This window comes from Nicotiana tabacum, chromosome 9, assembly GCF_000715075.1.
Source record: "Nicotiana tabacum cultivar K326 chromosome 9, ASM71507v2, whole genome shotgun sequence".
NCBI lineage: Eukaryota > Viridiplantae > Streptophyta > Magnoliopsida > Solanales > Solanaceae > Nicotiana > Nicotiana tabacum.
Window position 1 is genome coordinate 17,413,359 of NC_134088.1, and position 10,921 is coordinate 17,424,279.

Genomic DNA, 10,921 nt, shown 5'->3' on the forward strand with positions numbered 1-10,921 from the left:
AGCTACAATATTAATTAGCTACGCGTTTGAAAAAAACATCTTATTTGTATATTAGAATATCCATATATTAATAAATATCTGTATGTATTTGATTGCATTTAGTAATTAAAATAAGCTATAAATTCGAAAAAGAATTTAGAACTCATAATTTTAAACTCTGACTCCGCCTTTAATAAAATATTTAACTTATTTATTAGTCGCGCAATTAGATGGTAAGAAGTGGCAACCCTTTGAGCTATTAGTATTACTTGCTCTGCCAAAGTTGAAATTCAAATCTTTAGAACGTACATAAAATATCAAAATATGCTGCCGACAAAAAATTGTACGTGCATAATATTGGTAGGAAACTGTAGCTATCAACTTTATCTCGTGCTTTTCCTTTTTCATTTTCACTAATTCAACATATCATGAGCTCAAATTCAAATCAAGTATTTAGCTACAAACATCTTACGACCCGTTCGGCCATAGATTTTGTTAAAATAAATTTGAGTTTTATTTGGAAAATATATATTTGGTCATAGATTTTGCTTACATTTTGGCAAAATCCCAAATTTCAAATCTCAAAACCAGCTCGGGCCAAAATATCACTATTATATTTTTTTAAAATTGCCCCAAACTTTTGTATTTTATAAATAGTCCATCATTTATTATTTTGTAACAATATTGTTTCGTCTTCTCAGTCACTTGATAGTGTATCATGTTGTTCATTATAAAAATGATAATTTTGTATCAAATTATTTATTTTCAGGATTATGGTTTGCAATAATATAATAAATGTTATTAATAATGGTATTGTTGTGCATTTGTGATAGTTTTTAGAACTTGTGGGTATAAGTCTATTTCATGTTTCTCCAAAATAAATTTGGAAAATATGTTTTGAAAACTAATGTTCAAACACATTTTCATCTTCAAACCAAACTTCACCCAAATCAAATTTTTCAGAACAAATTTCAGAATCTATGGTGGAGCGCTAGCTCAGTAAGTAGCTGTATGTTATACTAGTTTTAATAGAAAATTGTATGGATAAGTTATTTATTTATTTTTTATAGGAAAACTTGTTCTAGTATTTCGCTTGACTACGCTATTCTATTTATTGAAGTTTTTGTTTTTCTATTGGTATTAAGTTGAAAGAAGTAGATACTCAAAAAGTGAACTAGTAATCGTTCTCATTTATTTTTGTTAAGACATTGACTAATTCTTATTTCAGCCACTTTTATTTCCTTTAGTTTTGTTTGGTTGTTGAAAAAGCTAGTATGTATATTATCTTCTTGCTCAGTAATTTTCCATCATGTTTTCCATATCAGTTATAACCTCATTGTGATCAGATAAATGAATAAAGAAAAGGAAAAGATCCATTTATTAGTTTGTTGGTACATACAATCAAGAAAAAAGAGAAAAATAAATAAACAGAAGACAAGTATAGAGGAAGGTTGATATATTATATCAATTTCAAACTGATGTATATAATGAATTGAAAATTTCTCTATTTATAGAAGAAAGGAAGCAGTTGCGAGGCTTTTCAGGAAGCAACTGCAAGGCTTTTCTTGAGCTGCTTGTAAACTGTCTGCATGAGCTGCTTGCAACATGTCTGTTTAATAAGAAGCTGTGCAAATCATTTCTTTGAGTTGCTTGCAACCTGCCTGCATCGGTTCCTTGTAGATAAACTTCAATAGAGTACCAAACGGATAATCTTCTTCAGAAAGATTATCTATACCTGAGTAATAAATAAACATCCACAATATAATTATTTTCATAACACTTCTCCTTGGATGTTCATTAAAAGATATTGTGACTGGTTAAAAACTTACTATGAAAAATCTAGTGAAAAAAATCCTAATGAAGAAAAAAGAGTACACATATTTAGTAATACGCATTTCTAACTGCCTCATTAAAAACCTTACAAGAAAAATCCCATGAAAAAAATCTTAGTAAGGGAAAAAAAGTACAACGTGTATTTTACTCCCCCTGATAAAAACCTTGTTTCAAATATTTGACTCTCCGCATTCCAATCTTATATACCATCTTCTTAAAAGTTGAAGTTGGCAAAGACTTGGTGAACAAATCTGCTGGATTGTCACTTGAACGGATTTGTTGCACATCGATATCACTATTTTTTTGAAGATCATGTGTGTAGAATAATTTTGGTGAAATGTGATTCATTCTATCTCCCTTTATAAACATTCTCTTTAATTGGGCTATGCATGCAATATTGTCTTTGTATAAAATTGTGGATCTTATATCACATTTATTTTGAATAAAATAATCACCGATCAACCATACGCATTCACTACTTACTTCATGAATAGCTATTATCTCAGCATGATTTGAATAAGTAGCAACAATAGATTACTTTGTGGAGCACCATGATATGATAGTACCTCTACATGCAAACACGTACCCGGTTTGAGATCGAGTTTTATGAGAATCAGATAAATAACCTTCATCATAACCAACAAGATCTGTACTACCTTTGTGAGCATAAAACAAACCAATATCAAGAGTTCGCTTTAAATATCGAAAAATATGCTTAATCACATTCCAATGTCTCCATGTAGGAGAAAAGCTACATCTTGCTAGTAAATTAACAGAAAATACTATGTCAGGCCTTGTAGTATTAGCAAGATACATAAGTGCACCAATTATACTGAGATGGGGTGTTTCAGGACCAAGGAGTTCCTCATCCTCTTCTAGAGGTCGAAGTGGGTCCTTATTCACTTCAAGTGATCGAACATTTATTGGTGTAATCAATGGGTGCGCTTTGTCCATGTAAAAGCGTTTTAAGACCCTTTCTGTATAGGCAGATTGATGGATAAAGATCCCGTCTGTTAAATGTTCAATTTGCAGACCAAGACAAAGTTTTATCTTTTCAAGATCTTTCATGTCAAATTCTTTCTTAAGATATTCGATTGCCTTTTGGAGCTCTTCTGGAGTTCCAACAAGATTTATGTCATCAACATAAACAGCAAATATAACAAATTCTGATGCCATTTTCTTAATAAAAATACATGAACAAATAACGTCATTTATGTAACCCTCTTTCAGCAAATAATCACTAAGGCGATTATACCACATGCGCCCAGATTGCTTTAAACCGTACAGAGATCTTTATAATATGATTAAATACATTTTTCGAGATATTGAATTTGCTTCATGCATTTTAAATCCTTCAGGGATTATCATATAAATTTTATTATCAAGTGAACCGTACAGATATGTTGTAACTACATCCATTAGATGTATTTCAAGCTTTTCATGCAGTGCTAAACTGTTGAGATATCGAAATGTTATGGCATCCATAACATGTGAATATGTTTCATCAAATCGACTCCATGTCATTGTGAGAATCCTTGTGCGACAAGGCGAGCTTTGTATCTTTCAATTTCATTTTTATCATTCCTTTTTCGCACAAAAACCCATTGATGACCAACTAATTTTATACCAACAAGTGTTTGGACTACTGATCCAAAGATCTCTCTTTTAGCAAGTGCATTCAAGTTTGATTGAATTGTCACTTGCCATTTTGGCCCATCAGATCCTTGTCGACATTCTTCGACAGATCGGGGTTCAAAGTTCTCACTATTTTGCATAATGTTAAGTACAACATTATATGCAAAAATATTATCCATTACTATTTCAAGTATTTAAATTAATTTCATCACCAGTATAACTTATTAAAAGTCTCTCGCTCACTTGAGTCTTGGGTTCATTGATTTATTCAGGAATCTCAAAACTAATCAGATTTTGGGTCTCTTCAGGAGAACCCTTCATAGTATCGTTTTGATCATTTGTCGATTTTATTTTTCAAGAATTTCTATCCTTATAACCCGAAGGCCTATCACGCTTCAAGCGTGTTTTAGGTTCACTGGCTCTCATGCTAGTAGATGGTCCTGGTGGGACATCAATTCAGATATGCACATTCTCTGTAGGAATATATGTTTTAGTTATCCTTTTCAAATCAGTAAATGCATCTGGAATTTGATTTGCTACATTCTGTAAATGGATGATCTTCTGGATCTCCTAATTACATATAGGGGTACGTGGATCAAAATAAGATAATGATGAAACTTTTCACCTAATTTCTCTTTTCATTTCCTTTTTCTCTCCCCCAAATTATGCGAAGTTAGTTTCATCAAACCGACAATTTGTAAATCGAGCAGTAAATAAATCTCCTATCAATAGTTCAAGATAGCGAATAATAGAGGATGATTCAAACTCAACATATATTCCTAACCTTATCTGGTGGCCCATCTTACTGCGCTGTGGTGGTGCTACTGGCACACATACAGCACATCCAAAATTTTGTAGATGGGTAATATTTGGTTCATGACCAAAAACTAATTGTGACAGAGAATATATATTATAATGTGTCGGTTTGAGACGGATAAGTGATGCTGCATGCAAGATAAAATAGTCCCAAACAGTAATGGACAATTTTATTTTCATAAGTAGTGATCATGCTATCAATTGCAAGTGTTTAATAAATGACTATGCAATGTCATTTTGAGTATGAACATAACCTACATGATGTTCAACTTGTATCCTAACTGATAGACAATTATCACCAAAAGTATGAGATGAGAATTCTCCAACATTATCAAGGCGAATAACCTTTATAGGATAATTTGGGAATTGTGCCCTTAATCGAATTATTTGGGCTAATAGCTTTTCAAAAGCCAGGTTGCTAGATGATAGTAGACACACATGAGATCATCTTGAAGATGCATCTATTAGGACCATAAAATATCTAAACAAACTACTTTGTGGGTGAATAGGTCCACATATATCCCCATGTATACGCTCTAAAAAAATCAGGGGATTCAATTCCAAACTTCATTGGTGATGGTCTAGTGATCATTTTGCCTTGATAACAAGCATCACAAGAAAATTCACCATTTGTAAGAATCTTTAGGTTCTTTAATGGATGCCCACTCGAATTTTCAGTAATTCGTCTTATCATTATTGATCCAGGATGGCCCAAACGGCCATGCCAAAGTACAAAAGTATTTGAATCAGTAAACATCTGGTATATGATAGAGTGTGTTTCAATTGCACTAATTTTTTAATAGTATAAGGCAGAAGATAAAGTTGGTAACTTTTCTACAACGCACTTCTGGCCACAAACATTCTTTGTAATACAAAGATATTCCAGATTCATTTCATCTATCGTTTCAACATGATACATATTTCAGCGGATATCTATAAAACTCAACAAGTTTATTCAGGATTTGGAGGAGAACAATGCATTATCTATAATAAGTTTTCTTAGACAGAAATATAGTGGCTCTTCCGGAGCCTTCTATCGAACTTATATTACCAAAAATTGTAGAAACATTTGCTTTTTTCCTATGAAAATAAGAAAAGTATTTCTCATATTTAAATATGGCATGAGTTGTTCCACTATCAATTACACAAATATCTTCATGATTGGTCTTTGATCTAAATATAATTTGAGGATTATCCATATTCTTCAAAATGACATAAACAAAATATATTATAGTAAATATCATTATCAAAACATAACTTTTATTTATGTACAATAATTACTTAACCATACTATCTACTGCAAACAACAAAAATTAAAATATTTATATTTCTACAAATTTATCACCAATCACATGACTTGTTTCTCCTTTTGGGAGTGCAAAGTAATCAGTTATATCCAAATGCATGAAATCTAAATTATCTTTAGAAATAAAATCTGCTTCAATATTTTTCTCTGTCTTTTTCAGGGAGGTTGGTTAAAGCTCAACTAGGTGCTTTGGCATACGACAGGTACCTGACCAGTGCCCTTTTTATCCACATCTATAGCATGCATTTTCTGCATTTGTTGCTTGCACCGCTTCATGCTTTTGTTCCTTCCTTTTACACTGCTGGTGATGAGGAGGGTTCTTTGGTGCATTATTATTACCATGATTATAGTTTCTTCCCCGACCACGTCCATGACCATGACTGGGGCCACGACCTCTTTCACGCTTAGCTTGGTGAAGGTTCGTCTCATTCACTTCAGGGAATGAATAAGAACCAGTAGGTCGACTTTCATGGGTTTTCATTAATAGCACATTATGTTGCTTGGCTACAAGAAGATGTGAGATAAGTTCAGAATACTTTTTGAATCTTATCTCTCGACATTGCTGCTGCAGGAGCATATTCGAGGCATGAAAAGTGGTGAAAGTTTTTTCCAACATATCATGATCAGTAATATTAGCACCACATAATTTTAATTGGGAAATAATCCAAAACATAGCATAATTATACTCACTCATAGATTTAAATTCGGTAGCCTTAAATGAGTCCAATCATACCATGTCTGTGGAAGAACGATCATCTTCAGATGGACATATCTGTCTTTTCAATTATTCCACATTATGATTGGATCTTTAAGAGTAATATATTTCATTTTCAAGCCCTCATCAAGGTGATGGAATAGGAATATCATTGCTTTGGAACTGTCTTGATTTGATGCCTGATTTTTGTCCTTGATGGTGTCTGCCAGACTCATCGCATCAATATGAATTTCAGCATCAAACACCCAGGACATGTAGCTTTTGCCAGATATATCCAGGGCTACAAATTTAAATTTAGAAATATTTGAGATTATTTAGAAAAAGAAACTTCGTACCTCTGATACTTTCAAAGTATTTGCTCGAGATGACAGAGTCTCATATTGATAACGTATTATAAAATAAAAGCTGTAAAGTAAATAAACTGAAGACAAGTATAGGGATAGATTGATATATTAGTCAACTTCAAACTGATATACATAATGAACTGAAAACTCCTCTATTTATAAAAGAAAGGAAGCAGCTGCGATACTTTTCAGGAAGCAACTGCAAGGCTTTTTAGGAAGCAGCTGAGAGGATTTTCTTGAGCTGCTTGTAAATTATCTGCATGAGTTGCTTGCAACCTGCCTGTTTAATAAGAAGCTGCTGCAAATCATTTCATTGAGTTGCTTGCAACCTACCTGCATCAGTTGCCTTGTAGATAAATTTTAATAGAGTACCAAACGGATAATCTTCTTCAGGAAGATTATCTATTGCGGAGTAATAAATGGACATCCACAATATAATTATTTTCATAACAAAAAATATATATGTTTAACGGTCAAGAATTAATAATGTGTCATTCTCTAAAGATAAGCTTGGGCGATGACCACCCTTTGTCGAAAAATTATATTGGGTATATAAATTAAATATTTGATTTAAGAGGTGTATAATATTTACTTCTTTTAAGTTTGAACACGTGAAAATTTATGGCTTTGCCACCGAAGATAAGCATTTATAAAAACCACATACCAACCCCAAGTAGCTCAGCAAAAGATAGGAGCTAAGGTGCCTCTATTTGTCAAAAAATAGATCTGTCCGTGAAAATGGCAAAATCCATGCGCTTCTTTGCCACAGTGTTACTTCTAGCAATACTTTTCATGGCTACTGGTTCGTCTTCTTCTTCCTTATCAAACTTTTTTTTTTTAAACATTATTCTATGGTTAAAATAATTAGCATGATTTTGCGATTGAGAGTAAGCTTATTTCCTGCCTTCCACAGTTGAGCTTAAGGGTTCAAATCACACCAGTTGCCTAGGATAAGCCCATTATACCAACAAAACATTTTCTACCAAAAATATCTTTATTCACATTGCTCCGAGACTTCTAATAAAGAATGAAAGGTTACTTCACAATAATGTCGTACCATAATGTACTTATTATGTAGGGGCACATTTTTCAATTTATGTCTCTTTGATCAAGCACCAAGTTTAAAAAAGTTCAAAAACTTTTTGATTCCTAAGATTTTAATATAAAGTGTGTATAACATACCAAAAGTATCCTTTGAAATTAACGGTAAAATTGGGATCTACGTTTTATCAAACGTGCATGTATGGACTTAATTACTAATGTTAAAGTGTATATACGTACAGAGATGGGACCAATGACAATTGCAGAGGCAAGACATTGCGAGTCTCAGAGCCAGCGTTTTAGGGGACTATGTGTTAGGGAGAAGAACTGTGCCGCCGTCTGTGAAACGGAAGGATTTTCCGGTGGCGACTGCCGTGGACTCCGCCGCCGTTGTTTCTGTACTAGGCCATGCTAAGAATATTACTATATGTTATATATATTTTATATATATATAAACTTTAATTTGAGAAAGCTCTTGAATAAGCACTATGATTGTTCAAAGATTAACGTGATAGTTTTGTTACTAATTAAACTAGTCGTGATCTTTGATCGTATGCAATTATGGTGGTAGGTGTATTTCGGTTTGTGATTTCTGTGATTTATTTTTGGTTTTCTGCTACGTTATCGATAAAATATCTTCTTTCCTATTATTTCTTGTGTGTAGTGGTGTTGACTGTTGTGTATGGGGGCAGACGTAAATTCTGATTTTTGGTCTAATTAAAAGAAGAAAAGATTCTAAAGTTATGGAATGTTAGAAAAATAATGGGATAGAAATAATCTAGCTTCGATAGTTTAATCACTATTCTTAAGAAATTTAAGTTCCCACTTTGTTGGTGCATGGGTAATAGCAGAATTCTTCTAAAATTTTACAAAGCTTCTGAAATTCCAGTTTTAACTATTAACTCAAATTTTCCACAAAAATAGAATATATGAGAGTTGTAGAAAATAAGTAGAAAAAAAGAGATGAAGTTTTCAAATGTATTTCGTTTTGGAAATGATATGGATATTCATAACATGCACATTTTAGAACCAATAGTCACTCTTTTTGAATTTAAAAATAAAACAGTTAAAAAGCATTTTCTGAAATTTAATTAAAAAATGCTTTTAATTAATTATTAATAAAATAATAGGTGACTAAACTACTAATTCCTCGCTACTTATTTGGGGGCTTTTGCATCTATACCCGGTTTTGGGATCACAATTGAACTTATACTCATTTTGCAAAAATATTTGTAAGCGTACTCACTTTACGATCAAGTTCAGACTTATCAGGTCTGAAGTTAAAAAAAATTAGTCTGAAGTAAAAAAATTGTACTTCAAATGCACTTAAGGCTAAATATGTATGAAGTGTAACTAATGGTTTCATGCACTTACGACTAATAAGTCTGAAGTGAAAAATTGCACTTTAGATGCACTTAAGGCTAAAAGGTCTGAAATGCAACAAACGTTTTGCTACACTTAAGGCAAGTCTGAGGTGAAAAATTGCACTTCAGATGCACTTAATGCCAAAAGGTCTGAAGTGCAACAAACGTTTTGCTACAGTTAAGGCCAATAAGTCTAAAGTGAAAAAGTACACTTCAGATGTACTTAAGGCAAAAAATTTTGAAGTGCAACAAATGTTTTGCTACACTTAAGGACAATAAGTGTGAAATGAAAAATTGCACTTCAATACACTTAAGGCCAAAAGGTCTCAAGTGCAACAAACGTTTTGCTACACTTAAGGCCAATAAGTGTGAAGTGAAAAATTGCACTTCAGATCCACTTAAGGCCAAAAGGTCTGAAATGCAACCAACGTTTTTATGCACTTAAAGCCAAATAGGCATGAAGTGCAAATTGCCCAGAAACAGAAATTTGTTCTTCGAATTATAATAATCCAATATACGATTTAATACCTAAATCTACTCTAAATGAGCTCAAATTTGAAACATAGCCTCCAAATATTATCAGGAACAAACCTCAATCATCAATTTGTCAAAACAACAATAAATCTAATGAACCTATTTTGCAATTAAGAAAAAGAAGAAGAAGAAATCCTAAGCAATAACAAAAAATAAAGCGTCATAACAGCTCACCATTGTAAAACATCATAAACTACATTAAAATATGTTCACAACCATCATATAAAATCATTGTCACCCGAAGAAGAAGGAGGAGGAGAAGAAAAAAACGAAGGAGGAGAAAGATGAGGAGAAAGAGGCCTAAAGTTGTTTTAAAAGTGGATACAAATTAAAACGTTTTTAAAAAGTGGGTATAAGTTAAATGGGGCGGCCAAATAGGGCGCCCCATATAATTTTTACCTTAATTGGTTCAAAGCCCAATTGCCCAATCTTGACTATTAATATTTAAGTCAAATTTCAATTTCCCTCCAAAAATATCCTTTAAAATATTCAAGCTATATAAGACGTTGAAGTACTTTTAAACACTTCTTTCTTTCTTTCTTTTTTCAATGTGGGATAAAAGAACATCTTCTGAAATACTCCCATCAAACACTAATTAATCTAATACGAGAAGTCAAAAGTAATTATTTTATTAAGAATAATAGCATAAACTATTTACCATAAGATTTAAAAAGTAAAGTTTTTTAGAAGCTCTTTTTGAAATTTTATTGAAGCATAAATTATTGCTCTAATATTAGTAAAAGTATTTTTAAAATTGATTTGTCAAATAAAAATTGCTACTTTTTAAAATTTCAAAATAAACGGTTTTGGAATTTTGGTCAAACACGTTACTATTCCCTAAACTTTTAGTTTGTGTGAATATATTTTCTTTATAACTACTTTCTAAATGTGAAAATAATTTAGCATAAAATTTTAATTTTAGTCTTAATGAAAAACTTTAATAGTCATACAATTATTTCAAAAGTTTCAAAAGAATTACAGTCACAAAAATGTCATGATTTATTTAGAACCACAAATTTTAAAATTTTTTAATTTTTTTCTAATCTTCGTATCCAATCAAATAGGTTCACATAAATTAAACGTAAAAAATAATAGTTTATTCTTACCCTTCGTTTAAAGTTGGGGTGAAGCATGCTCCTGAAGTTTACAAAACTCGCAAATATTTATTTTTATTCGAACTCAGCTAACAAAATCATTACAAAATAAAAATAAAAATTAAAAAATAACGAGAAGGAAAGTAAAGGAAGGCTATATTTATTTGCCAGAAAGTAATAGAGTTATTAATTCTTGGCTCATTGTTTTACTTGTTAGGTTTAACTTATTCTCATTGTTCTCCTATCTGGCGTTTTATTGA

The 10,921-nt window shown here is 31.8% G+C and overlaps 1 protein-coding gene across 1 annotated transcript; it reads left to right on the top strand.

The window, feature by feature from the left end:
* The first annotated feature begins 7,270 nt into the window (after nucleotides 1-7,270).
* On the top strand, nucleotides 7,271-8,319 carry LOC107775919 (defensin-like protein P322). Its single transcript, XM_016595725.2, has 2 exons — nucleotides 7,271-7,430; nucleotides 7,912-8,319. The coding sequence occupies exons 1-2, from the start codon at nucleotides 7,367-7,369 to the stop codon at nucleotides 8,082-8,084; spliced, it is 237 nt and encodes a 78-aa protein (XP_016451211.1). The 5' UTR covers nucleotides 7,271-7,366; the 3' UTR covers nucleotides 8,085-8,319.
* Nucleotides 8,320-10,921: the final 2,602 nt, after the last annotated feature.